The 27,566-nt window shown below is 52.5% G+C and overlaps 2 protein-coding genes across 5 annotated transcripts; both read left to right on the top strand.

The window, feature by feature from the left end:
• The first annotated feature begins 6 nt into the window (after window positions 1–6).
• On the top strand, window positions 7–1,297 carry C1H12orf57 (chromosome 1 C12orf57 homolog). Its single transcript, XM_075903621.1, has 3 exons — window positions 7–266; window positions 448–624; window positions 929–1,297. Exons 1-3 carry the CDS (start codon window positions 212–214, stop codon window positions 1,075–1,077), a joined length of 381 nt encoding a protein of 126 aa, XP_075759736.1. The 5' UTR covers window positions 7–211; the 3' UTR covers window positions 1,078–1,297.
• Window positions 1,298–3,762: 2,465 nt separating this feature from the next.
• PTPN6 (protein tyrosine phosphatase non-receptor type 6) lies at window positions 3,763–27,025 on the top strand. 4 transcript variants are annotated; one of them, XM_006124135.4, is made up of 18 exons: window positions 3,763–3,917; window positions 4,119–4,185; window positions 13,396–13,449; window positions 13,713–13,835; window positions 14,174–14,368; window positions 18,234–18,450; window positions 20,381–20,497; window positions 20,626–20,739; window positions 21,127–21,223; window positions 22,772–22,851; window positions 22,961–23,110; window positions 23,254–23,385; window positions 23,778–23,932; window positions 24,797–24,864; window positions 25,404–25,555; window positions 25,727–25,824; window positions 26,014–26,150; window positions 26,527–27,025. In XM_006124135.4, the coding sequence occupies exons 2-17, from the start codon at window positions 4,172–4,174 to the stop codon at window positions 26,135–26,137; spliced, it is 1,890 nt and encodes a 629-aa protein (XP_006124197.2). In that variant the 5' UTR covers window positions 3,763–3,917; window positions 4,119–4,171; the 3' UTR covers window positions 26,138–26,150; window positions 26,527–27,025. The 4 variants fall into 4 exon arrangements, with proteins under 4 accessions (XP_006124197.2, XP_006124198.2, XP_075759720.1 ...); XM_006124136.4 differs by having other exon boundaries at window positions 3,775–3,917; window positions 4,122–4,185; XM_075903605.1 differs by lacking the exons at window positions 3,763–3,917; window positions 4,119–4,185 and adding an exon at window positions 10,334–10,577.
• The last annotated feature ends 541 nt before the right edge of the window (window positions 27,026–27,566 follow it).

Genomic DNA, 27,566 nt, shown 5'->3' with positions numbered 1-27,566 from the left:
TGGGGCCGCTCGCGCTCTGCTGGGTGTGGGCGGCGGGGAGCGATGGGGGCTCCCGGGCTGCACCCCCAGCGCGAGATGCCTCCCGCCCACAGGCCCGGCAGCGCAGCCGCGCGGCCCCTGTCCCGCCCCGTCTGCTGCGGCCCCTCCCGGCCCCCTGACGTCAGCGGCGCCGGCTCGCGCCCGCGGTCCCGGCTGGCGCCTGCAGCGCCTCATGGCTGCCCCGGCCCCCGCCGCGCCGGGCTCGCTGAGCGCCGAGCAGGCCAAAGGTGAGGGCGGGTAGGAGCCCCCGCGCGCCCCGACTTGCGCCCCCCCCCCCGCAAATCGCGACTTGCACTGCAGAGCGGGGAAGGCGGGTCCCGGCCCAGCGGCCCCGCGCCCCATTGCCCTCGCAGCGCGCTGCACCCGGGGCGGGCTGGGCGGGGCTCACTGCTCTGCCTGTCTCCCCAGTGGCGCTGGCCGAGGTCATCAAGGCCTTCGGCTCCCCGGAGAACGCGCAGCGCATGGAGGAGGCCCGGGACAACGCCTGCAACGACATGGGCAAGATGCTGCAGTTCCTGCTGCCCGTGGCCACCCAGATCCAGCAGGACGTGATCAAAGCCTACGGCTTCAGCAGCGATGGGGAAGGTGGGTTCGCCGGGCCGGGGCAGAGCCGGGCTGCGGTGGTTTCCCTTTCCGGCCTTTGTGTCGGAGGCTCCCGCCGAGGGCAGGCAGCACAAAGCGGTGTGGGCCCGGGGAAAGGGCAGTGCAAGCAGCACTTTAGTGCAGCCGTTGGACCCACATGTGCAGTATTCTCCACCTGCAGCTCCTTTGTCTGGCCACAGGATGGTATCCTTGGAAAACCTACCGGGGGGGGGGGGGGTACTGGGGAATACTGTCACCAGCTAGATCTCTTCCCAGCAGTTTTCTTCCTTCCCCTTCTTTCTCTTAGGTGTCCTGAAATTTGCCCGACTGATAAAATCTTATGAGTCCCAGGATCCTGAGATTGCAAACATGTCTGGGAAGCTAAAAGCCATGTTCCTGCCTCCAATGACACTGCCCCCACACGGGGCTGGGACAGGGGGTGTGCCTGTCTCCTGAAAACCGGGACCCTCTGCTGGCCTTCTTGGGCCAAGTCATGCCACACTACATGCCTGTGAGAGTTTTTGACAAGTGGGATTCCAGGACTGCTCTCCACCACTCATCAGTGTGCTACAGTTTGCCAGAAGAGCCCCCTACTTCTTGGAAACTCTGCAGCAATTGGTTTCTTTGTGCATCTTTGTTTTTTGAGCTTGTGAATAAAAGCTGCTTTGAAAATGTCCCCATGTGTTTCTCAGTGAGTGTGTACCCAGTCTGGATCTTAGCGCTGCTTCCTGGGAAAGAGAGCACGCCCCACTGAATGTAAGGTAGAAGGGAGCTCTGGTTACCTCTCCCCTCCCCCTTATTGGTAATCCCCTAATCTGTGTAGTTCTGCCTTCAGGAGATAAGTACCTTGCATGAGCTAAATTTAAGGAAATCAAGATGTGTGGTATGGGGAATCGCAATCTTAGGCCTGGAAGCAGAAGGCTTGAAACCAATTGACACTTTCTAAACCTCCAACCTTGTAAATCCTACAGGGAGTGCTGTAGGCCAGGACATAAGGCAGCAGAGTGAAGGGGGCTCAGGACTGGAACATCAGGCATTTGGGGTGGGGCTCCGTGTATCTCTCAACCTGTCAAGGCTCCATTGTTCAATGCAATGGCTGGGTCTAGTTTAGAAAAGTAGATTGTGTTTAAAAATATTGCAGCAGGCACTTCTTCACTAACACATTTTTACACAGTAGTTTAGGCGTGTTTAACATAGTTAGAGGGATCTTAGGGTTTACCACCGCAAGCTTACGTGTTTTAAAAGGTGTCAAACTCTGTCTTCTTAAAAGATAACATTTAACAATGCATTGTTCAAAACATATTTGCTAAGGTATTTGTAAATACAATTTAGTCTTCTAGTCCAGGCAAGGTTAGACAAACAATATGTGACAAAGACCCCAAATAAGGGGAACAATAACATATTGATGCAGGAAATTTAAGAAGTTTCACAATTATTGAGCATGAAGGTCTTTATAATTCAGGGTTGGTCTACAGTAGAAAATAAGATTGATCTAGCTATGTTGCTCAGGGATGTAACGCCCTTAACTGACTTGGTTAAGCTAACCCAAGTCCCTGTGCAGGCAGCACTAGATTGATGGAAGAATTCTTCCATCACCCTACGTAATGCCTCTCAGGGAGGTGGATTTTCTGCAGTAATGACAGAATCCCCCCATTGCTGGTAAGGGTCTACCCCAGTAAGGGGCAACCTGGGCTGGTGAGTGGGCCGCATGAGAGATCCTCCTTCATCTCAGTGGGTCACAAAATTGTCCTAACCAAGACAGTCTCCCAGGATAGAGTTGTTTTGCAAACTGCACTAATGTAACTAGAATTTGTGGGGTGTGCCGATTGAACCACAGCAGTGCTTTGGCTGGATGCAGAGAGCGTGCACAGCTCTGTCAGTGTTGTCATGTGCAGTCAGCAGACGCCTCATGTCATGTGCCCTTGCTTTTCATGCGTGTCACTTTAGTAATACGAGTAGGGAAAAAGTGTGGACGAAAACCAGCAGAATCTCAATCCTGTGTGTGGGCAACAGTAAACAAAATGGCTCATGGGCCATGCACAGAATTCCAAAGGGCCTCAAGTTGTTCACAACTGGTCTGCACTGACCCAGGACAATAGCATTTTAAATGCAGACCTCCAGGTTGTCTTCAGGGGCTGATAAAAGGGACCTGTGGTAGGAGTAATCTGTAATATTTTATGTGTAGACATAGCTTCAACTTCATGATTCTGCATTTCTGGTGTAATCACTTTTTAAAAATAAAAGGGGGCACTAAATTTGTAGGGGATGTAGGTATTCTGGGATTTGAGTGACACTGGCAGGGCTGTTTGGGGAGCTGGATTAGCAGGGGGCTGCAGGGCAGGGCTGAGGGGCACTGGCAGGGCTGTGAGGGGAGCCCAGGGCTGGAATAGCAGGGACTGCAGGGCAGGGCTGAGGGGCACTGGCAGGGCTGTGAGGGGAACCCGGGGCTGCAGGGCAGGGCTGAGGGGCACTGGCAGGGCTGTGAGGGGAGCCCAGGACTGGAATAGCAGGGGGCTGCAGGGCAGGACTGAGGGGCACTGGCAGGGCTGTGAGGGGAGCCCAGGGCTGGAATAGCAGGGGGCTGCAGGGCAGGGCTGAGGGGCACTGGCAGGGCTGTGAGGGGAGCCCAGGACTGGAATAGCAGGGGGCTGCAGGGCAGGACTGAGAGGCACTGGCAGGGCTGTGAGGGGAGCCCAGGACTGGAATAGCAGGGGGCTGCAGGGCAGGACTGAGGGGCACTGGCGGGGCTGTGAGGGAAGCCCAGGGCTGGAATAGCAGGGGGCTGCAGGGCAGGGCTGAGGGGCACTGGCAGGGCTGTGAGGGGAGCCCGTGGCTGGAATAGCAGGGGGCTGCAGGGCAGGGCTGAGGGGCACTAGCAAGGCTGTGTGCGGAGCCTAGGATTGGAAGGGCCAGGAGCTGTGGCTCAGGTGGCTATTTCCAGATGACAGAGGAGTTTAATTTGTTTTTATCCTCTGTGATACTGTTAGTTCTCCAGGGAGGCTGAAGGTTTGGTGGGGAGGAGGCAGGGAGAACAGGCAGTGCCTACCTTGCTCACCTGCTCTCCTGCCCATGTGTCTCCTCCCCCACCCGCCTATTTATTTATTAACTACCGCTCAGGGAGAGATTTGCAAGTGGTGATCTGGGAAGCCCTTTGTACTGGGCCTGGTTGCCTCAGCTCAGGCTTCCTCATCTCTCTGCTCCAGCTCACCCTCAACTATTGTGACCATGTGAGGGAGGAAGTATTAGGGCTGGAGAGTAAGCGGCATTCAGAGCCTTACTGAATGGATTAGATGCAGGTGAGTCGGGAATCTTACTAGCCGTGATCTAGGTCCAGTTACCTTTTTGTTCCTGGCTCTATGAAATTAGCTATGCTTTCCCTCTGGGTGCTACATCCACCCCCATGCCTGAGTCTGTAATGAGCTTCAGTCCTGGGCCCCTCTCTCAGGAAATTCTTCCTGTTTCCTTGGTATCAGCAGCATTGTTTGTCTCCTTTTCAGTAGGGTCCTTGGGCTGAGGGTTCTCAGCGAGGATCCCTGTGACCAGGGGCCTGATGCCATCCTGTGGGTGAGTGTATTTCTCCAAGGGGTTTCTTGGCTGTAGGGTTTGTGATGGGAGAAAGAGCTGGGAAGTGAGAGGCAGATGTGGGGAAAGCAGCAATGGAGAGGGTGGGCAAGGGGGCTATAGGAGAGATGGGGGTCAGTACTGCTCACCCTAGCAAAAGTAAAGCTCGTTTGTTCCAAGGCACAGATGGGAAGGGACTGGCCCTTGTCCTAAAGCAAATCAAAGACAAAGCCATAATTTTGCCAGAGGCCAGGCCTCTCCCCACTTTAATTCACTGGCCCTGCTCCTCCTCTGGAAATGGAGCCCAGGAGTTTGGGCACTCGCCAGACATATTTGCTGTGCAGACTTCAGCAGACAGCACTGCAGGAAAGCACCTTCAGAAAGCTTCCTCTACAGCCAAGAGGGCTGGCAGCTGAATTGTTTAGAAACAGCTGCTGAAATTCTGTAATCTGCAGAAGGGTGTGGGTTCCACAGTGTCACGAATCATGGGGTCCCCTCCACATGGCTCCCAGGCTGACTTCTAAACCAGGATCAGTACCGCAAGAAATTAAAGTGCTGTAGAACTGTCAGAAGGGAATGAGGAGCCTTAATGAAGTCTCCTCTCCCTAGCTGCTCCCATGCCCATGGTACAGGAACACTGAGGCATAGCTCCAGTGCTGTCTTCCTGGCTGTCTTCCACTAATGTCCTTTCTCATCTGGAGGAAGGTCCAGGCAGAGTATGAACATAGGTAGCAATTGCCAGATCTGGTCTGTCCAGTTCAGTCTCCTGTCTCTGACAGTGGCCACAGTCAGCTGTGTTGGATGAAGGTGCAGAAAACCCCTTAGTTTATTGTTCAATAATGTGTTTCCACGAGGGGTTTCTTTCTTATCCATCTTGGTTCCTGGGTTATGATCAGAAGCAGGAGACATTCTATCCTTCTGTTTTCTCTGATCAAAAGTAAGTGTGAGGGTTCTGGTCATTCATATAACGTTCAGTCCTTTTATGAATCCTGCTATGCTCATCAAGCGGGGAACGAGGGGGCAGTTGCCCCCGGGCGCAATGCTAGAGGGTGCCAATTTAGTCCCCCTCTGTTCCCCCTGTCGTCCCTCAGCTCTCCTGCTCCTCCTCTGCCCACCGCCATTGGTTGGAGCCTCCTCTCCACCCCTAGCCTCACCTTCCTCCATGTCTGCCGATGGGTTAGTGTGTCTAGGGGCCTGGCCCCAGACGAGGGCACAGGGGAAAACACGGTACAAGCTCCCCCCCCGCCCAGGGTCGGGCTCAGTTGTGCACCTGATTTGGGGCCCCGCCGGGCAGAGGGGTGTGTGGGGTAATTTTGCTTTTGCCCCCGGGCACACAGCACCCTCACTCATGGGGTCAGAGAGACAAGGTGAGTGAGGTAATATGTGTTACTGGACTAGTTTCTGTTGGAGATAGAAGCAAACTTTTGAGCTGCTTTGCCAGAAGAGGAAACCTAAATGAAGTGCCAATTAGCATTTTCTCATGCTTCATTTGTGTAATCTCTTCCCATCCATTTTTGCACAAGAGGTTTTTGCACAAAAACATGCAGTGTGGACGGGGAGAGGCATAAGGATCTTGTGCAAAAAGGGTGTTTTGTGCAAAAAGGAAACGTCCACGCTGCATGTTTTTGCGCAAAAACCTCTTGCACAAAAACGGATTGGAAGAGATTACACAAATGAAGCACAAGAAAATGCTAATCAGCGCTTAATTTACATTGCCTCTTCTGGCAAAGTGCATAGTGTAGACGTAGCCCCAGTGTATACAGTGCTAGATCCACAGGAGAATTCTCCTGTCAACCCAGCCACTGCTTTTCTGGGAGATGGAATACGTATGCTGAGAAGAGAACTACAACCCGCTAACATAGGTAGCGTCTTTCTTCACTAAAGTGCTACAGTGGCAAAGTGACATGACTCAGAATTAAAGACTAGACAAGACCTAGAGAGAGAGATTTACTACACTGACAGAAAAACCCCTTCTGCCACTGTAGAATTTTCCCGGTGAGTGCTCCCATGGGGTTGGGCCTGTTGACGGAAGTGGCCACTGCAGCGGTGCTGGCAGTGTAGACATGGACTTTTTTTCATCGATGTAGATTAGCGGTTCCCAACCTTTTCCAGAGGGGGACCCATTCCGACAATTCAGGAAGACTTGGTGACCCAGGGCAATTCACAAAAAGTCTCCTGGGGAGACACCTGGTGACCCTTTTGAAATGTAATGGTGACCCATAGGTTGGGAAACCCTGATGTAGATAATAGGCAATTTGGGGCAGAGGCTGTACCTGTGTCTGATATGAACGTGTTGCCTAGCGCACTGCACTCCCAGTCTCTAGTCGCTGCCATACTGCTGCTGTGCCAGGTCTCTTTCTTGTCTCCTCTTACCTGTTACTTCTCTGAGCAGTCCCAGTCTTTTCAGACGTGAGAGAGTAGCTAGAGCAGAGCGCAGCATTGCAAGTGAGGGCAATCCCACTGATTGGCGTGACAGCACTGGGATAGGACCAGTATTTTTCTCCAGTCCATTGGGCTGTATCTTATAGCTTTGCTTCATGCTTTGATGGCTTCTGCCCACTAAGCAGAGGTTTTCATTGAGCCTCCGCAAGGACACCTGGATTGCAGTTAATTTCAGTCCAGTTAGTTCAAAAGGATCTCACAAAATGAGTGACTGCTCAACAAAATGGCAGATGAAATTCAGTGTTGATAAATGCAAAGTAATTCACACTGGAAAACCTCATTCCCTAGCTATCCATTGCAAATGATGAGGTCTAAATTAGCTATTACCACTCAAGAAAAAGATCTTAGAGTCATTGTGGATAATTCTCTGAAAACATCCATTCAGGCTATATCTACACTACAGGGTTTTTGCGCAGAAACCCACGGAGCGTCCACACCTCAAGCAGGAACATGTAGGCAGCTGGAAGCAAATGCTGCAGGAACTGCAGCATGGCCGTGTGGGGCTGTCACCTGCCCAGGGGCAGTGCCCACTCTATAGCACACACCAAGCAAAAAGCTGTGGTGTCCCCAAAAAGAACAGGGCAACCACAGCAGGCACTGCTGAAGCTTTGCTGTCCCTCAACAGAGGTCCACAAGCAGGCAGCAGAAACAGAGAAGTGGCTGTCCAGGGGGATCCTTTAAGCATGTGTCGTAACCTAAAGCCTAGCTAGAACTGGTTCCAGGTGGCTTTATATGTGAAAAAGCATCCAGTGAGTGTGGACGCTCTCTTTCACAAAATTGCATCACTTTTTCGATTTCGATGCACTTTTGCAGTGTGGATGCGCTCTTGCACAAGAAGTTTTTGCAGAAGATCTCTTCAGTGAAAAGCTTCGTGCACAAGAATCCTGCAGTCTAGATGTAGCCTCAGTGTGAAGTGGCAGTCAAAAAAGCGAACAGAAGTTTGGGAATCATTAAGAAAGGGGTAAGAATAAGACAGAAAGTACCTTAGTGCCTCTATAGAAAGCAATTAAATCTTTAATACTGTGTGTAGATGTGGTTGCCTCATTCAAATAAAGGTATATTGGAATGGGGAAAGGTTCAGAAAAGGGCAACAGAAATGATGAGGAGTATGGAACAGCCACAGGAAAAGAGATTAATAAGACTGGGACATTTCAATGTGGAAAAGATATAACTAAGGGGAGATGTGATGGAGGTGTATAAAATCATGACTGGTGTGGATAAGTAGATAAGGAACACAAGAAGTAGGAGTCACCAAATGAAATTAATAGGCATCAGGTTTAAAACAAAACATAAGGAAGTTTTTCTTTACACAGCGCACAATCAGCCTGTGGAACTCCTTGCCAGAGGATGTTGTGAAGACCAGCACTTTAACAGGGTTCAAAAAGAACCATAAGTTCATAGCCATTGCTGGACCTATCATCTATTGGGCAGGATGGGCAGGAGTGCTGTCCCTATTTGCCAGAAGCTAGGAATGGGCAATAGAAGATGTCTTGCTTCTATGTCTTGCTGCTTTCACTCTTATTCAAAGGTCAGCCTGCCTGAATGGACTCTCATAATATCCATGCTTAAATGTCCTCCGTTATGAACTTGAAGATCTTAATTGCTTTACTTTTGACCTAATGGCCCCAATGACTAGTATCCTCATTTATTTTTAAACTTTCTTTACTGTCACTGTGCCAGTTTTCGATATAGGCTTGATCCAGGAATCACTAGGTGAAATTCTCTGACATACGTGAAACAAGTAGGCAGACTAGATGAGCATACTGGTCCCTTCTGACCTTGGAATCTATGAAGACCATGAGAATGGCCATACTGAGTCAGACCAATTGTCTCTGTCTAGCTTATTATCATGTCTCCAATAGCAGCCAGTACCAGAGCTTCAGTGGGAGTGTACTGAACAGGAGAGATCCAACCCTGTCATTCTTTTCTGTCAGTCAGAGGCTTAGGAACACATGGGATTATATCCCTACGCATCCTGGCTAATAACCTATGATGGGTCTATCCCCCATGGACTTACCTAGTTCTTTTGTGAATCCTGTTATATTTTTGATGGTCACAACCCCTGACGATGAGTTCCACAGGTTAATTGTGTACTGTGTGAAAAATACTTCCTCTGGTTTGTAGTTTTGTGACTCCTAGTTTTTATAGTGGGAAAGAGGGTAACTAACACATCTCTAACCACTTTTTCCACACCATTCATAGACCTCTCATATCTCCTTCCCAGCCTTAATGGTCTGTTTTATAAATTCAACAGCCCTAATTTTTTTAGTCTCTCCGTGTGCAGAAACTATTCCATTGCTCTTGGTCATCTTTGTTGCCTTACTCTCAACCTTTTCAACTTCCACTCTGTTCTTTTGAGACGGGTCAGTCAGAACTGGATACACTGTTCAAGGTTTGGACTCCCCATGGATTTATACAGTGGCATTATGCTATGTCATATTTTGTATCCCAGTCCTAATGGTTCCTACTGTGCTCTTGGCCTTTTTTACCACTGCCGAGAACTAAGTTGAAGTTTTCAGACAAATGAAGCAACAATCTCTTTATGGAGTGGCAACAGCTAATTTAGGATCCATTGATCTATATGTGTAGTCAGTGCTTTTTTTTGTAAAAGAAAAAGTGCTGGTACTCCAGGGGAAAAGTTGTTGAGCTCTGACTGGAGGTGCCAGTACTTCATATGGAGGTGCCAGTACTGAGTACCAGGCAGTACCGTCACAAAAAAAGCTCTGTGTGTAGTTACAATTACTTTTGTTATCAACATAGTTACCATAATTATTATTTAGTGGCTCGGTTACACTTACTTCCTGAACTGACTCCACAGAGCTAAACTGAGACTAGCGTCTCCTTGTGCATGCTTTAGTACTGCCTGTCCCAAGCAGGTACCAAGACATTGCTTCTCTAAGCCTTGTCCCCTTGGGACAATCACACAGTTGGAATCACCCATTTAGCAGGATTTTATTAGACTTTGTTGACTGCGATCTCCCTCATCCCTGTACACTGAAAACCTTTCCCTGGTCTGCAGGCAGCATCACCTTGCACATTTGTGTACTTATGACTTGGGATTTGGGTCCATACACATTTTACTACGTGGTCTGCTCCACGCAGAATAGATTATCTGAGTGGAGCCTCTGGAATGTGCTGGGTTTAGCAGTACTCCCTCCCCTCTGTTTTTTGACATGACCTCACTGGGTAGTTCACAGCCAGATAGTGTGGTGTGTGGTATCTCTTTGATTTGTGAGTCTTGTCTGGTTCAGTAAAACCTGTTAAAAGGCTCTTTGTTGGCCAGATGTTTTGGTTCACCTGACTTTTACTTCACATCTGGGTGTAAACACCCTGGTGAATTTTGCCCTATTGCCATTTAACTCCTTATTCTGCCACCCTGTGATCTAAACCTGCCCCTGCTACAGTGGAGCTGTAATTTCTGGCCTACTCTTCACTGGAGAGTGATGCCTTTGAATCATTGACCTCTCTAACAAGGTGGCTTTGTCTGGCCTGAGTGCTCCTTAGCACCTACTGGCTGCTGCACGGTTCTAGTTGAAGCAATTCCCCGGCCCACACTTTATTTTTTCTGTGCCAGTAATCTAGTTCCTCCTTGGCTAAGTTGCAGCCCATTGCTTGTACAAATTCTCTCCTTTCTCTCTCCTTTGCCCTTCCTCCCTCCACATCAAATCCCTGTGTCTGATAAATGTAAATTCCTCCTTATTATTAGGAGATCGGGAGAGATCCCAGATGATTGGAAAAAGGCAAATGTAGTGTCCATCTTTAAAAAAGGGAAGGACACTCATTGGCACTACAGACCAGTCAGCCTTACCTCAGTCCCTGGAAAAATCATGGAAGGGATCCTCAAGGAATCCATTCTGAAGCACTTGGAAGAGGGGAAAGTGATCAGGAATAGTCAACATGGATTCACGAAGGGCAAGTTATGCCTGACCAATGTGATTAGCTTCTATGATGAGGTAACTGGCTCTGTGGATATGGGAAAGTCAGTGGATACCTTGGCTTTATCAAAGCTTTTGATACGGTCTCCCACAATATTCTTGCCAGCATGTTGAGGGAATGTGGATTGGATAAATTGACTGTAAGATGGATAGAAAGCTGGCTAGAAGGTTGGGTCCACCGACTAGTGATCAATGGCTCAATGTCAAGTTGGTGGTCTGTTTCTAGTGGACTGCCCCAAGGATCGGTTCTATGACCGATTTTGTTCAACATCTTTATTAATGACCTGGATGTGGGGATGGATTGCACCCTCAGCATGTCTGCAGATGACACTAACCTAGGGGGAGAGGTAGATATGCTGGAGGGCAGGGATAAGGTCCAGAGTGACCTAGACAGATTAGAGGATTGGGCTAAAAGAAATCTGATGAGGTTCAACAAGGACAAATGCAGAGTCCTGCACTTGGGACGGAAGAATCCTGCACTTGGGACGGAAGAATCCCAAACATTGTTACAGGCAGGGGGTAAGCAGCAGTTCTTGCAGAAAAGGACCTGGGGATTCCAGTGGATGAGAAGCTGGATATGAGTCAACAGTGTGCCCTTGTAGCCAAGAAGGCTAATGGCATATTAGGGTACATTAGGAGGAGCATTGCCAGCAGATCTAGAGAAGTGATTATTCCCCTTTATTCGACTCTGGTGAGGCCACATCTGGAGTATTGTGTCCAGTTCTGGGCCCCCCACTATAGAAAGGATGTCGACATGGAGAGGGTCCAGCAGAGAGCAACCAAAATAATTAGGGGGCTGGAGCACATGACCTATGAGGAAAGACTGAGGGATTTGGGTCTGTTTAGTCTGCAGAAGAGAAGAGTGAGGGGGGATTTGATAGCAGCCTTCAACTTCCTGAAGGGAGGTTCCAAAGAGGATGGAGAGAGACTGTTCTCAGTAGTGACAAATGGCAGAACAAGGAGCAATGGTCTCAAGTTACAGTGGGGGAGGTCTGGGTTGGATATTAGGAAGAACTATTTCCCTAGGGGGGTGGTGAAGCACTGGAATGGGTTACCTAGGGCAGTGGTGGAATCTCCATCCCCAGAGGTTTTTAAGTCTCAGCTTGACAAAGCCCTGGCTGGGTTGATTTAGTTGGGATTGGTCCTTCCTTGGGCAAGGGGCTGGACTTGATGACTGCTGAGGTCTTTTCCAGCTCTGTGATTCTATGATTAGCTTTGTACCTGTATTTTGAGACTCTGAAGTTCCCCTTGCCTGACTGGCCTTTTGCATGGAACTGGAAGTGTTTCAGAGGAAGCTGCTGCACAGCCCTAGAGCTAAGCAGTCTTTCTAGCAATCTAAATTTAGCTTCCTGGGCTTCTCTCCTTCCCCTTCCTGTGTCATCGGTTTCAGAGTGCACCACAAGCTCCTCCTCAGCCGCCACTAGTAGTCTGTCTGGATGTCTTAGGGATCTGCCACCTTTCCACCAGGCAGCAAAGTCACTGAACACTTCTTACGGTCACTAGTTATCAGTACTCTAATGATCAAATCTCCACAAAACACTCAGCCTGTGTCCATCTCTCACCCAGAGCCCCATTTCCTGGAGCACCCTTCCTGTGGCCAGGAGGAAGGACCAGCCTCCCCTACCTCAGTTGGAAGCAGGATCCCTTCCCTTTGACCTCCAGGTTCCTCTTAAATGGGGGGCTGGGAAAGTCAGTTCTGAGGTGGGCCTGCTCTGTAACATCCCCATATGCCATAGCTATAAACGTTTCTCTGTGCATCTCCAGTACAGCCACTTTGGCTGTAATGTGCTGTATTTGGACTCTGCAGGCCCCATGCTGCTTGCATCGGGTGATGCATATGCCATTGTAGCTATCGGTGCTGTACTCTGAACAGTAACCTGGGTAGCCCCAACCTTGACAATCCACTGACAACTGTCACCTCACAAACCCATCCAAAAAAGACAGTCAGGGCCAGAGGGGAGACAACAAGGTGGTCATGTGGTTAGAGCACTGGATTGAAATTTGGAAAACCTGGGATCAATGCCTGGCTTTGCCACAGATTCCTGAGGCAAGTCATGTCATCTAACATGTGCCTGAGTCCCCCATCTGTATAATGGGAATAATCCTTCCTTGACATGCAGGGGTGTTGTGAGAGCACTTTCATGCTCAGCTAGGTAGCTCGGAACAGCTGAGCACAAGCTTTGGCTGCTTTAGGACCTCCCTGGAGTGGCCTAGCTGGAGATGGGATGAAGTGTACCACTGCAGCTGCTGGGCCAGCATTGGCTGTCTGCATTGGCCTGCAGCTGTGCACTGCAGTCGCACTGATGCCGTGATCTGCTCTGCACCATTGCAAGAAGCGTAGTGTCTGGGGTGAAGTGTGTTCCTGACGTGCTTGGGGTGGGCGGGTGGGGGGGAGTTTCAGTGTAAACAGGGCTACAGAAGAGCTCACCAGCATAACCCCACCGTGGGGGGTGGTGAAGACACCCAGAATAACTGAGACAAAAAAGGGAGGAGAAAAGAGGCAAAAGGAGAAGCAGAAGTTTGTGCAGAGCAGCTTAGGGCTGAGGAGCTGATGGCCAAGCGACGCTTCCTGTTCCTTGAGTTGTGTGCTGTCTGAGCGGCGCACTCGCCTCGCTTCTCTTTGTGCCCTGCCCCGGAGGGAGAGGGAGTGAGTCGGGGAGTAAAGGGGAGGCAGAGGCAGAAAGAGGCAGATGGACTGAGCGAGGGAGACACAGGAGAGGTAGATGGCCAGAGAAACGTGTCGGGAGCTCAGCATAAGGGAGTCGGGCAGAGGCGGCAGGAGCTTACTTCCCTTTTCTTGCCAGCTTTAAAAGCTCTTTTCTTTACGTCTTTCAAGTTCCTTTGGCTGTAGCTACCCAGGCCCTGGCTGTTCTCCCTCAAGGATGGTGAGGTAAGAGGGGAACTGAGGTGGTGGGGGATTATCTTGCTTGCTCTACCCGCTCTCCCCCGGTACAGCCCTTTCTGGGAGATGGGTCTGGGATCATCTCCCAGGGGCGTGTGACAGAGGCTCTTCCCAGGCCATCTGCTGTCCAATCCCCTCAAAAGTTGGGATCCTTTTGAGGTAGCCCCTGCTCACTGTATGGGCCCCTCATAGAGGTACAGCTGGCTACCCTGTCAGCCTTCACCCTTTCCTGCTTTTCTGCTCTTCCCTAGGTGGTTCCACAGGGACCTGAGCGGACTGGAGGCTGAGTCCTTACTCAAGGGACGAGGAGTTCATGGAAGTTTCTTGGCTAGACCCAGTCGAAAGAACCAGGGAGATTTCTCTCTTTCGGTCAGGTGAGTAACTCAGACCCCGTCCTGCCACACCGTCGCCACCTCAGGGATTTGTGTGCGCTTTGCTCTCTGCCCCTTCCTCGGGACTGCCTAGCCCATCCCCAGCTCAAGCTAGATAAGGGGCTGTGCTTTCCAGCTCCATCCCTCCCTCCAGTTCATCCTGCCCCCTCCCTGAAAGGTACTTGAGGGGCCACACTGTCTGACCCACTCTCCCTCCGTACTTCTTGGCTCAATTCTCCCAGCCTCCATCGTGAGACACATAGGAGGGACATTACTTTCCCTTCCACTTTTTCTGATCCTGTGTTGTTCTTCACCTGACTTTTCTCTGCCTCGCTCCTCAGGGTAGGTGACCAGGTGACGCACATCCGTATCCAGAACACTGGGGATTATTATGATCTCTATGGAGGGGAGAAGTTTGCCACGCTCTCTGAACTCGTGGAGTACTACACACAGCAGCAGGGTTCACTACAGGATAAAGATGGGACTGTAATAGACCTGAGGTATCCACTGAATTGCTCCGATCCCACTGCAGAGAGGTATGGAGGAAACAGAGCCCCGTCCTCCCCCCGTCCTCCCCCAGCTTCACCCTGCACTTGTAGGGACTGAGGAGCTCATTCCCATGGGGTGTCCCTCTTCTCCCCCAAACAGACTCAGTATCAGTCTGTCTGGGATTCACAGCATACCCAGCCCCCACTCCAGATCAACAAATGAATTAACAAATATCCCCCTCTCTCCTCCTTTGCACACAAGTTTGTGAAATTTCAATATGGGCCCCACTTATATTTGGCAACTTTGACTTCCGCTGTCTCATTGGTTTTGCTATTTATATCTTGTTGCTAAAAGTGAAAATTGTGATGTTAGTTACAAGAAGAGACCTGAGTTTATATAGAGTGCACTGTGTGAGCAATGCCCCTCAGTTCTGCTCAGCAGCCCCTTGCAATCCTAGCCCTGGGCTCCCCTTGAAGCCTTGCCAGTGCCCCTCAGTCCCGCCCTGCAGCCCCTGCTATTCCATCCCTGGGCTCCCCTCACAGCCCTGCCAGTGCCCCTCAGCCCTGCCCTGCAGCCCCTGCTAGCCCAGCGTAGAGCACCCTGCTGATGGACCTCTCAGTCTATGCTTTTCCAGTCCTCGCTTGCCTCCCTCCCCTCCACTATTTGCATGGATCTTTGGCACCGTGTCCCTAAATCAAATCAGGTGGTTTGCAGAGTGCTGTGCTCTCAAACCTCTGGCAGGTCCCCCTAGCCCTGGGGCAGGGCTGCGGTTTAGTGTGAGACAGCACATGTGTCCCTCAGCATGCTGCTTGCTCCTGTCACGGCAGTTGGCCTAGGCTGGGGCTCTGCAGCTTCCTCCCTTCCCATTGCGGTTGGAAACTTCCCTCCCCCCAGCTCTTACGAAAGCTCCTTTTCTCACTCTCCCTCCCTGAGAGATTTTCCATCACGTGGGTTCCCTGAGCGGGAAGGGGGGGGGGTGTTAACTAGTTCCTCTCTGCACAGGGAGAGAACAGGGCCAGCGCTGCAAATCAAAGTGGGCAGCAGAGAGCCCCTTGCTGCCCCAGCTCCCTCTCAGCCCTGGCTCTTTCTTCACTGCTTGGCCCCACTCATGATCAGGGGCCTGGTGACAGAGGTTATATGATGTCTTGTGATCAGGGTCCACAGCCATTTACCTCAGAGTGTTATTAAATCATAAGCTGGACCCCCATGGCTAGTTAATCAGAGCCATTCCTTGCTCTCCAAACAGCCCATGCCCTTTACCTGACATGCAAAATGCTTAGCCAGTAGCGTGTGCTTTCCAAGTCCTAAGGCACCACCACCCGCTGCCCACAGAAAAAATGCTGGGAGTTGTTTTGGTTGCCAGCAGTTTTGTTAATCCATGAATGGGCAGAAATGGTTCGAGGGGGAAAGACCATGAAGAGCTGGAAGCAGCCGCTGAAGCAGAGTCTGACTTTCAGCACAGCATGGCCAGGCCACCGCACTGGTGAAGTGCTTCCGAGGGGATGGACGAGGCCCAACTATCATGTCAAACCCGGCTGGGAACAGCGGCCTCAGGAAGAGGGTTTGAAGTTAATAACATTCATTTGCGAGCTGCTTCTGAAAGGACATTTGACAAATTCAAATGAAAAACCCACAAAATAAGCCCTGAAAAATTCTTCTAGCTGGATGGGAGGCGCAGACCAGAGACCTCCGATGTGACTGGGACCATCAGGAGGAAACTGCTGCTGACAGGATCCTGTACAGAGTCTGGTGTGTTGTAATACAATACTGCCTGAAGTCAGAAGTGCTGATCACAAGCCGCTGGGTACTGAGAATGCAGAAGAGAGTTGGAGGTGGCCTAGTCCAGCCCCACAGATATGCTGCCACTGTGGTAATACATTCTAAATACAATACTGTTGTCAGTACAGAAAGCCAAATGTCAAGGGACAGCTGACATCACATGAGAGACATGTCGCCCTTGGCCTCGATAAAGTCAGCTCAACTACAGAGCCTCTTGCTGGTGAGCACATACTCAGCTTCTTAGAAGATGGAGCTGTGTCCGACCCCGCTGAGTAGCAGGGGGCTAACCATTGTGAAGTGCCGCACTCCCCACGGGACTGCAGACGTGTTAGCAGCAGAGAGGGGCCACAATTCACGAGTGCCTCATTGGCTCCACACAGCATGCCACGCCCTCGCGGGCACTCAAACACGGTCGTTTCTCAGAAGCCTTGGTACAAATAGCAAAGACCTTGAGAATGAAAATAAAAATTTCCTGGCAGATTGGTGGGAGTCCTGTTTAACTTTGTGAGTCCATCACAACTCATCTGACAGGCTTCCTTGGAATCACCAGTTCAGGAATCCAGGGGTAGCAGGACACAAACCTTAATGCCTGCAGATAATAGATTTCTTCAGCCAAAGACCATTGACCCCGAGAGATTACAAAACAGGAAGGAATTGCAAGAGGAAAACTGGCAAGAATGCTGGAGTCACCCCATTGCAAGTGGGAGAGAATGTTAATTCCAACAGGAAGGGGCTGGATGCTCCTGAGGGTCAGTCCTACAGGAGGCACAGAAGAGAGACAGGCAAATCTAAGGGGGTTCCCTTGGCTCCCTGTGTCAAGCAGACACCCAACATGCAACTGAGAAGGCTTGTGCAAAGGGAGAAGCAGCACGCGTGCCTGGTGACTGACAATGTGAAATGCAGGTGCAATGAGCAGACAGATCTACCTCCATGGTCACACCAACCCCTGCTGTGACCTGACAGTCATCCAGGCTTAGAAATCAGACAGTGGATGCCCAGTCAGAGTCAGACTAACCCTCTCTTTGTCGGGGGCAGGTTATTTACCCCGCCCCTGCGATGCAGACATCCCGTCTATGTTGGATATTGAACTAGCTTTGCGGGGATGGGGCTGTGTGTTATGTTTCAGGTGCATTTGATTTTTCAGATGAAGAGGGAATTGTAACTGTAGGTGCTTATGTCTCTGGGTGTTGACCCTATCTGTGCCCTGCAGTAAGTCATGGGATACTGTGACTGGATAGTCGTCCCTGTGAGGGGACTGGGCCAGAAATACAGCTCCATCTCTTCACAGCCCCCCCTCCACAGTCTCTCCCATTTATTAAACCATCCTCTATTTAGCTTTCCTCTGGGCTTCCTGTCCCGGCTCACCTTTCAGGTCCTGTCCCTCCTGGGGATGTAAAAGGTGACCAGTTATCTGATTACCTGGTGAGCATTAGGGTTATCGGAATGCTTGCTAGGTAACTGGTTAACCGGACGGGCTGGGTGGTGGGAACCTGGACAGGTCAGGCCAGCAGGTAGGGCCCCAGCAGCCCCAGATGGGGGCAGGTGGGACTCTGGTCTCGGCTCCACCTGGCAATGCTGGTAGCCAAGGCTGTGCTTGCAAACCTGTCCCTGGCTGTGCTAGCAGCCCCGACCCAGGCCCCAGTGCATGCCAGGCAGGGGCAGGCCTGCCCACAGCTTTGTGAGCAGGGTTGCCAGGTGTCCAGTTTTGAACCGAACAGTCCAGTATTTGAGCTTTCTGTTCGGGAAACAAATTGAGAAAATAGAAATGAGCAAATAGAAATGTTGGGTATTTCCTAAATAAGATGTAATGTTGATTGTGATGTAATGTCAAGTGTGTCCGGTATTTTTGTTGAAACCATCTGGCCACCCTGCCCGTGAGACCCTGGTGCTGGCCCACCGGTGGTTAACCAGCTAAATGGTACAATTTTAATCATGGAACCGGTTAACTGTTTTGAACGATTCATGTCCCTAGTCCCTTCTGGCTCTGCTCCACCTCAGGCACCTCCCACTCATCTCCCTCCTGACTGTAGCTCCCTCACGTCTTTCCCTCAGCCTCATTCCTCTCCCTTACTTGGCTTCCCTCTGGCCCAGCAGCCCCCAGCGCTTTTCTGATTCTCTCACATTTTCACCCAGATGGTACCATGGGCATCTGTCTGGCCCTGCAGCTGAGTCTCTGCTCCAGTCCAAGGCTGTGCCCTGGACTTTCCTGGTGCGGGAGAGCCTCAGCAAACCTGGTGACTTTGTCCTGTCTGTCCTGACTGACCAACCCAAAGCTGAGGTGCCACCGACTGGGGCTGCTGGTGCCTCTGGGGCCCGACTCAAGGTCACCCATGTCAAGATCATGTGTGAGGTGAGATGGGGCAGGGTACAAGGAAGGGAGCAAGCAGAGGGAGGGAAGAAAACATTTCTCTGTGGCTGCTGGGTAGCCTTTGATCTAGTTTTACCAAGAGGAAACGGCTGGAATGTGTTGGTCTCCAATGATTGATATGAAATCCATGCAGAGGGCTGGGCTGTCTTGTGTGGGGTTCCTTAGCCCTTGTCTGGTCTGAGCAGCGCCTGTGGAGTGTTAGAGAAGAAACAGGCGACCCAGGAGTGGATGGGGTACCGCTTTATTGTGTTGTGGGTCCCCTGTTTCTTCTCTAACATGGGGGATGGCTGATTTTGCTGCATCCAGGATGAGGGAGGAGTCTAGTGCGGACAGAAGTGGCAGAAGGACAGGAAGGGAGCTGTGGGCTTGGGTGCCAGTGGGAACTCACACGTTAGAGGAGCCTGTGAGAGGGAAGGAGAGGAGACTCTGGAGACTTCAGCAGATGCTTATGCACCTGGACCAAGGAACAAAGTGTGACTAGGAGGCCAGAGGGGAAGATGGCAGCAAAAGGGGTCAGTTGTTTTTGGACTTCTTGGCTCTGTAGGTTTATTCAAACTTCATAGGGCACTCGGGAAATGAGCTCCTGAGCTCTGAGGAGAAGCTGAGGCGTTACATGCTGGAGAGAAGACCATATTGAGGACCCTAAGGCTGTGTCTAGACTACATGGCTCCATCGACGGAGCCATGTAGATGAGGGGTGTAGGCAAAGGGAAATGAAGTGGCGATTTAAATAATCGCCACTTCATTTAAATTTACATGGCTGCCGTGCTGAGCCAACAAACAGCTGATCAGCTGTTTGTCGGCTCAGAGCGCTAGTCTGGACGCTCCACGGTCGACATCAAAGCCCTTTGTTGACCGTCCTGTTATTCCTCGTGGGATGAGGTTTATTATTTAAATCGCTGCTTCATTTCCCTTTGCCCAATAAACAAATCTACATGGCTCGGTTGACGGAGCCATGTAGTCTAGACATACCCTAAGTCTAACCTGGGGGATACTACCAGTCCACACATTGCTAGGTCTTCTCTCACTCCACACCATGAACAGTGCTGGGCTTGGGAGAATGGGGAGTGTGTGCAGGTGAATTATGGGGAAACTCAACAACTGACTTCTAACAAGAGTGGGGGAAGTTGGCCTCTCTGGGCTTCCAGCCATGCAGCAGGACACCTGGGGCTAGCTCACTGCCTTTCAAGTTACATGTCACCAGACCAAGCTCTCTGTTGCTATACAGTAATTCCTCATTTAACACGTGCCTGCGAAACACGTTTTCGCGATAGCATGAGGTTTTTTTTTAGGGAATGTTTTTTGAATTACACGACCGTCCCCGGAATAAGACGATTTCCCCAGCTGTTCCATTGCCGGCAGCTGTGCGGGGCTTCCCCCGCCTCTCTGAAAAGCGGCGGAGGGTTCGCCGCTCGCTGCACCGTTCCCTGGCGACCCCCCCTTGCTGGATACAGTGTGGGTCCTGGCAGATCCGTCACAGGGGCATATTCCCAACCCAATCCCCCTCCCCTCTCCTCCCCTACCCTTCCCCAGAGCCAAACATCTCCCCTCCCTGCTGTAACCCAGCCCTCTTTCTCCCCCAACCTTATGTCCCAGTCCCAACAGACACCACCGCTTGAAATGCAACCCCCACCTTTTCCATTATTTTCAATGGGAAAATTGACCCCGTATAACAAGTTTTCACTTAACACGATCATCTTCTGAAACATATCGATAGTGTTAAATGAGGAATTACTGTATTGCCAGGTGGGTGTGACGCATACCACATACAACATGGGCTTCAAACTCAACAGGGCCAGACCTCCCCGGGCTTTGTGCCCTCATGTAACAACATGCCCAGGCCCAGGTTGTAACTGTGCCGTGGGGGGCAGTGGGGCCACTGGGGATGTGAATGACACACCTTGTTCTCTCAGAATGGGAGGTACACAGTCGGAGGTGCTGAGAGGTTCGACAGCTTGGCAGACCTGGTGGAGCATTTCAAGAAGACTGGAATCGAGGAGGTGTCTGGATCCTACGTGTACCTGAGACAGGTAAATGGGGTCCTTGTGTCCTTGTGTCAGGGATCATTTGGGGGGCTTCCCAGCATATGTCTATAGCATGTGTCCTGCTCCAGCTTATGTCTCTTGCTCACCGAGCCTTTCCCTTTTTCTTTGCCCAGCCCTATTATGCCACCAGAGTGAACGCGGCAGACATTGAGAGCAGAGTGCATGAGCTGAACAAGCAGAGCCCGGCTGAGGAGATGTCCAAGGCTGGCTTCTGGGAGGAGTTTGATGTAAGTGACTGTGCTGTGACGGTCTCTGGGCCCTCCTGGGAGACCCTGCTCCCAACCACATTCTCTTTTGCTGCTCCATTAATGGATGTGTTCCTATCATGGCCTCTCAATGGCAGGTCATCTCTGTACCTGTCCTCCCCCCCTCCCGAAGTTGAGCACCCAACAGTCCTCAATGAATATATTGTCCCCATGCTATGCTAGGGAGGGCGGGATGGGGCATTAGCCCTTCTTTATGGCTGGGGAACTGAGGCAGAGAAAAGCTGTGCAAAGCAAGGAATGAACCCAGATCTCATGAATCTCCTAGGTTGTTGCTCTCCCCTGTCCTTCAGCACTATCTCACCTGTCACAGCGGGCTGCTTTGCCTGACAACTACCTTTCCCCTTTCAGAGCCTGCAGAAACAGGAAGCTAAGCACCTTTATGACCGGCATGAGGGGCAGAGACCTGAGAACAAGGGGAAGAACCGGTACAAAAACATCTTGCCCTGTGAGTCCTGCACTCCCATTGGGAAGAGATCCAGGGCCTGCATGTTCCTGCCTCAGCGGGAGGGGGCTGCCGCAGAGGGACAGTGCAGACTTGTCAGAGCCCTGCCTAGAGTTACCCTACAGAGAGCCTCAAGTCGCCTGGGGATTATTTGCCCTGCTGCAAGGATGAGCTACAAGGTGCCCTGACAGGGTGTTTAAGGGCATAGAACAGAGGGAGGTGAGGCCCAGCTGGTGGGCCGCATCCAGCCGGTCAGACCCTTCAGTCCAACTCCCAAGCTGTTGCCAGGGAGAAGGGTCAGGGCAGCCTTGCTGAGAGGAGCCTGCCCAACTCCCACAACACAGAGTGCAGGGGCGGCTAGCTCCCAGCCCTCCTATTCTGCCCCCCTTATGGCCTCAGCTCCCCCAATGCCGGGGCCACAGCCCTGGTGCTCTGGAGGGCACAGCAGGGGCTGGGGAGCAGTGGGGGTTGGCTGGGGAGCATTGGGTCCCAGGAGCACGATCAAGGGTGGGGAGCAGCGGGATTTTGGATGGGGGCTGGGCCCCGGGAGGGCAGTTGGGAGGTGGGGGGAGAGGGGTTCGATAGGGGGCAGGAGTCCTAGATGCTGGATGGGGGAGGGGCGAGTGGGAGTGGAGGGGTTGCATGGGGTGGGGCTGGCTACCCTTGGCTGTTTGGGGAGGCACAGTCTCCCTCAGCCTTCTCTTCTCAGCCCGTCATACTGTTTCCCTACCTGCAGTGGCCTTCCGGCCCAAAAGGGTGCCCACCCCAGCTATTGAGTGTTTGGTGAGGCACTGCCCCCTCTTCAAGCTGGCGTGAGCGAGGGCGCTGGCACGCACACCTGCTAGGCTGGCCCAGACGGGAAGGGGGGTACTGGGCTGTAGGGGCCTGTTGGTCTGATCCAGTCTGAGGGAAGGTGGGGGCTGGGCTTAGGGTTGCCAGGTGTCCGGTTTTGAACTGGACAGTCCAGTATTTGAGCTTTCTGTCCGGGAAACCAATTGAGAAAATAGAAATGTCAGGTATTTCCTAAATAAGATGTAATGTCGATTGTGATGTGATGTCAAGTGTGTCCAGTATTTTTGTTGAAACCATCTGGCCACCCTTGCTGGGCTTGATGGGCCCATTGGATTGATCCAGAACAGTGTTTCTCAACCTTTTTTTATAAAATGCCCCCTTTTAAAAAAAAAATAAAAAAATGATAAATACCCCCAGTACCTCCTGTTTTCAGACACACCATTTTTTTCTACCATTGCAACACATTTGTTTAAAGAACTTAATCATAGCTGGGGGGGGGGCAATTAACTTTTTGGGTGTAAAAAGTACAAAATAATGAAACGCTGTAAAACTTAAAACAAAAATTCACTTTTCTCCAAATCTCAGTTATTTTGATGCCCCCCCGACTTCTCTTGAGTACCCCTCAGGGTACTCATACCACTGGTTGAGAAACACTAGTCCAGAGTGTAGGGTGTGGGCTGCATGGGTCTAGTGTTTGCATTTTGGGCTGGGGGGGCACCTCAGTACAGTGTTAACCTCTTCCCTTCCTTGTCTCCCTAGTTGATCATTCACGAGTCATCCTACAAGGCAGGGACCCAAATATCCTCGGAGCGGATTATATCAATGCCAACTACATCAAGGTGAGATGTAGAAATGCTGCCAATCTTGGAGTAGTAGGGGTGGGTGGGAAGTACGGGACACCTGGTTCCTCTAACCCTGCCCTTCCCTTGCCCCTGTGCTGCTCTGCAGAACAAGCTGATCAGCCCGGATGAAGTCACTAAGACATACATCGCCAGCCAGGGCTGCCTGGACGCTACTGTCAACGACTTCTGGCAGATGGTTTGGCAGGAAAACTCCCACATCATTGTGATGACGACCCGGGAGGTGGAGAAAGGGAGGGTAGGTGTCTCCGAAGGCCCATTTCTGGCACCCATCCCTCCTCCTTCCCCTGCCAGCCACTCACACTTTGCCTCTTTCTTTCTGCCTGGGGTGTTTTCCTTCTCCTGCGCTCACTGATCCCCTTGTCTCCTTTTTGCTCCCAGAACAAGTGCGTCCCCTACTGGCCAGAGGTGGGCAGCAGCAGAGAGTACGGGCCATATGTGGTGGAGAATACACAGGAGCGCGACGCCCTGGAGTACAAGCTGCGGCAGCTCTGTATGTCGCCAGTCGATGATGTGAGTGCCACGCCCCCGAGCACTTGTTCTTCCTGGGACTTCAGCTGTGGCTAAGCCTTCAAGCCTGGCATTTCAGAGGGCACTAGATGAAGGGAAACGGGACTTTTCACCTCTGGGGCCTTGGTTCCCGTCTGGCCCCTCATTTGGGAAGCAAGTGGGAGACTGGCTGATGTGAGAGCACCAGGGAATGGTGCGTGGGCACGTTCAGCCCAGCCTCTGCGCCGGTTGGGGGCTGCAGGGACCAAATATTGGTGCCTTCTGTCTGTTGCTGTGTCTGCGCCGCAGTCAGGCGAGACCCTAGGACCCTTGTCAGCAGGCTGGGGTCCTGAGGGACTGGTGGGAATGGGGTGGAACTGGGCACCACCTGCCATGTGTGTGTTTGTCGCCCCTAGTGCGAGGCTGTGCGTGAGATCTGGCAGTACCAGTACCTGAGCTGGCCCGACCACGGAGTCCCCAGTGAGCCTGGAGGGGTGCTCAGCTTCCTGGACCAAATCAACCAGCAACAAGAGAGCATCCCCGAGGCTGGGCCCATCGTGGTGCATTGCAGGTGGGCCGGGAGTCACAGGGGAGGGGCAATGCCTGCTGTGCTGCAGGGGGTGGGCCGGGTGACTCTGCCAGGGTCGCAGTGCTGCTGGAGGTGGCATTCGTAACCTGGACACCCTGACTGCTCACAGTCCATTCCCTGCGACCCGGGCGAGCCCCTGTGTTCCCACAGGTCCCTGTGTGGTACTTGCATTGCAGCACCCCCCAGCCACCTCCCGGCTCAGGTTGCAGGGCCCATTCTGCTTTCCTGTCCCAATCTCTTGTGCAGTTTCTGGGCTGCTGCTAAACAATGCCAGTGCCCGCCCCAGAGGTGGCTGGTTTGCAGTGGTGAGTGCAGGACGGCCTGGGAGCCCTGGGGGTTGTAGCCAGCAGCATGAATGTGCATGTGGGGTACAGGTCGGACCTCCCTTGTCCAGCACCCTCGGGAACTGGGTGGTCCCAAACTACAGAATTTGCTGGACAAGAGGAGGTCAAGGATCCCTACCCTGTTGTAGGCTCTGCACTGTGCCAGGCCTGGCCAGGGTTGCGTCCACCACTCCCCCACCACCCCAGTGCCAGCCCAGAATGCACGCCCAGCTGACTCTAGCCCCAGGCAGGGCTGAGTTCCTGCACTGTGCCAGCACTCCTGGCCCCCAGCCCTGCTACCTCCAGCCCCGATTCCTTGCTGCTGTACTCGCCACCACGCTGGCGCTGCGAGGCTGGCCGTCCCACCTCCAGCCCAGCCCGGGCTGTGCTTTTGAGCCTGGACAGCCAGGGCTCTCTGGTCCAGCAATATTCGTGGACCTGCAGGACCATGGATGTTGCCGACCCAGAGAGTCCCAGGTTTTAGAGGTTCAACCTCCTGACTTCTGCTTGTCCTTCTGTGCAGCGCTGGGATTGGCCGCACCGGGACCATCATCGTCATCGATATGATAGTGGATACAATCTCCACCAAGGGTAAGATCCTCCCCAGCCTCCTGCGCCACATGCAGCGTCTGCCCCATGGCCAGTCGTCTGCCAGCGACTTCGTCCCTAGCTGGAGCCCTGACCCTAAGAAGTGGCTACCCCAGTGCCACCCATCTTTGCCAAAGATCCCACAGTGCGCCCAAGGCTGACCAGAGATGGTGGGGGCCAGTGCATGGAGCTGGAACCGGCGGTTGGCGGAAGGCTGCCTGGCTGTCGCTTGACAGCAGCTGGAACCCTGCGTGCTCCTTTGTGGCTATAACAGCCCAGTCAGCAGCGCTGGCGTTGGCCAGGGACTGGCTCTCCCAGAGGGGCCGCCATTTAGAGGCAGGCAGACAGGGTTAGTGAATGGAACTGGGCACTGAAGGTATCAGTGTCTCCTCCAGCCTAGGTAGGGGGCCTGCTGGGACTAGGTGTCCTTGGAATTTTGTCTGGGGACTTCACAGGCTGGGGAAAGGTCTAACTCATGCCAGCAGCTCCCAGCCCATAACTGCTCCTTGGCTTCTCGCTGTCTCCCAATGCGCCACCTCTAGGGCTGGACTGTGACATAGACATCCAGAAGACCATCCAGATGGTAAGGGCCCAGCGCTCGGGAATGGTGCAGACTGAGGCCCAGTATAAATTCATCTACATGGCCATCTGCCAGTTCATAGAGACCACCAAGAAGAAGCTGGATGTCATGCAGGTGAGCGGGGTGCTCCATGCACTCAGTCCCAGGAGATGATGTTCTGTCTGCCACAGCATATGGGCATGAGGCCATTGCCCTTTGCCCTCTGGCCCTGTTCCATTACCCCAGACCCCGGGGCAGTGCTGGCTATCACTCCACAGTCCTCTCTTGTCTCGTTCTCTCCGGCAGGCTCAGAAGGGGCAAGCGAAGGAGTCCGAATACGGGAACATTGCGTACCCGCCTGCACTGAAGAACAAGCATGCCAAGGCCTCTCGGAAGTCCTCCAAGTAAGAGCTGAGGCTTATCAAGTATTCCCCCCTTCCCTGCCCTGGTGATAGCCTTGGCCTTTCACTCCATCCCTCCCGCTGTTAGCTGTGCCCTTCCCCACTGTCCCCACCACCGTCCCGCCTTGCCTCCCCACCACTGTTGCTGGCTTGCCATGTCCTGTTCATCTCTCATGTCCTGTTCTCGTGCAGGCAGAAGGAGGAACCAACACTGTATGAGAACTTAGAGAACCTCAAAGGCAAGAAAGAGGAGCGAGTGCGGAAGCAGCGCTCGTCTGAGAAGGAGAAGCTGAAGGGCTCGCTGAAGAAAAAGTGACTTTCTGCTGCAGGTGCGATGGGGTCTGGGATGGGCCTGCATTCCTGCCGGGGCCTTGTTCTGCTCACTGGCTGCCCCAAGGAGATCTGCATGTGGGGGACCATCTGACTCTGGCCTTGTTTCTGCGGCATGTTTCGCCAGGACAGCTGCACTGGCAGAGCCCCGTTGGACATGCAGCATAGGAGGCGGGTTTATCAGCAAGTGACACCATCCTCCAAACCATGTTCCCTGTGTCCACTGGAGGCCTCTCTTCTCAGCCTCGCATGTCTGGGGGTTTTGCCACTCGGCCCCAGGGCCAGGCAACTGTGCCAGCAGCTTTGTAGTGCAGGCCGGCCCCTGTTGCGCCCTGACAGTACTGCTCACCTGCTCTGTTTTCTCTCTCCTTTCAGCTCCCCTCAGCTATGGAAGATGCCCTGTCCTAGGCCGTGGTGACTGGGATTCCCCCTGCAGTCCTTGCACACTCAACCCAGTAGGCACGTCCAACCTGTTCTGCTTTCTGGCCTGCTGCTTGTTCTCTTCAGATAATAAATAGCCCCTTTTCTCTGCTCCTGGCCACTACCGGTGCAGGGTCAGCTCCAGCTCCGTTTGTCCTTCACAAGCCCTTCCTATGGGAGAGAGGCTCCCACGGGGGTTAACTTCCACACTGGCATGAGACTAGCAGCTCTTGCTAAGTCAGCTGCTGTTTGACACTGGCCCTTTGGACTCCTGCCGTTCAACCCGGTCCTGCTCTCCCTGGATCCAAGGAAAAATTCTCTCTGGGCCTGGTGCCTGTACCAACAGCCCCTCTGCCTTGCAGATCCACTTGCCTCCTTATGGTGCTGTATATACTTGTGGATTTGATGCGCTGGTTTTGCTTCCCTTTGTAAATAAACCAGGGGTTCAGTTTGATTCTTTTTTTCTCTTGTGTTGTCAGTTTTCACCAAAACTTGGGCTTTGATTTTTAAAATGCTGGTTTTAGTTATTTTTGGTTTGCACAAACCTAGTGCAGGAGAGGAACAGTCAGTCTCTGCTTCCGCCAGGGACTGGTGCATGAACCTGCTGGCAGGGTGTCTCTGTGTGCAGAGTGTCATTGCTGTGGGGGGGATTGCCAGTGTGCCCGGCAGTCCATTGATGTGGTGGCTCTGGGTTGGACCCAGTGCCTGACAGGATTCTGAACCCAGCCCGAGCCAGCCAGTGCCTCAGCTGGCCCCTAGGAGCCAATGCCCTGGTGGGGAAAGGAGCTTGGTCCCGTTCACTGGCCCTGAGTTGGGCTGTGGCCAACGCCCATTGATTTTACCATAAGCAGCCAGTAGCTGAGGTCCTAACTGCTCAAAAACTTGCCCTTATTCGTGCAGACTAGCTTCTGTGTGTTCCCAGAATTAGTGACTTAGCTGGGCTCTCTCACTGCTGGTTGTGCAGGGCATGTCAAGGGTTGGTTTGCCAAACACTG

The sequence above is a fragment of the Pelodiscus sinensis genome, chromosome 1, assembly GCF_049634645.1.
Source record: "Pelodiscus sinensis isolate JC-2024 chromosome 1, ASM4963464v1, whole genome shotgun sequence".
Classification (NCBI taxonomy): Eukaryota; Metazoa; Chordata; order Testudines; family Trionychidae; genus Pelodiscus; species Pelodiscus sinensis.
This window is presented reverse-complemented; position numbering and strand designations above follow the sequence as displayed.

What these genes read in the sequence shown, in the direction of transcription:
- C1H12orf57 (XM_075903621.1), top strand. Translation starts at nt 212, where the DNA reads ATGGCTGCCCCGGCCCCCGCCGCGCCGGGCTCGCTGAGCGCCGAGCAG. An exon ending in GAGCGCCGAGCAGGCCAAAG is followed by an intron (nt 267 to 447) that starts GTGAGGGCGGGT and finishes CTGTCTCCCCAG; the next exon opens with TGGCGCTGGCCGAGGTCATC. An exon ending in CTTCAGCAGCGATGGGGAAG is followed by an intron (nt 625 to 928) that starts GTGGGTTCGCCG and finishes TCTTTCTCTTAG; the next exon opens with GTGTCCTGAAATTTGCCCGA.
- PTPN6 (XM_006124135.4), top strand. An exon ending in CCTACGTGTACCTGAGACAG is followed by an intron (nt 20,498 to 20,625) that starts GTAAATGGGGTC and finishes TTCTTTGCCCAG; the next exon opens with CCCTATTATGCCACCAGAGT. An exon ending in GCCTCTCGGAAGTCCTCCAA is followed by an intron (nt 25,825 to 26,013) that starts GTAAGAGCTGAG and finishes GTTCTCGTGCAG; the next exon opens with GCAGAAGGAGGAACCAACAC.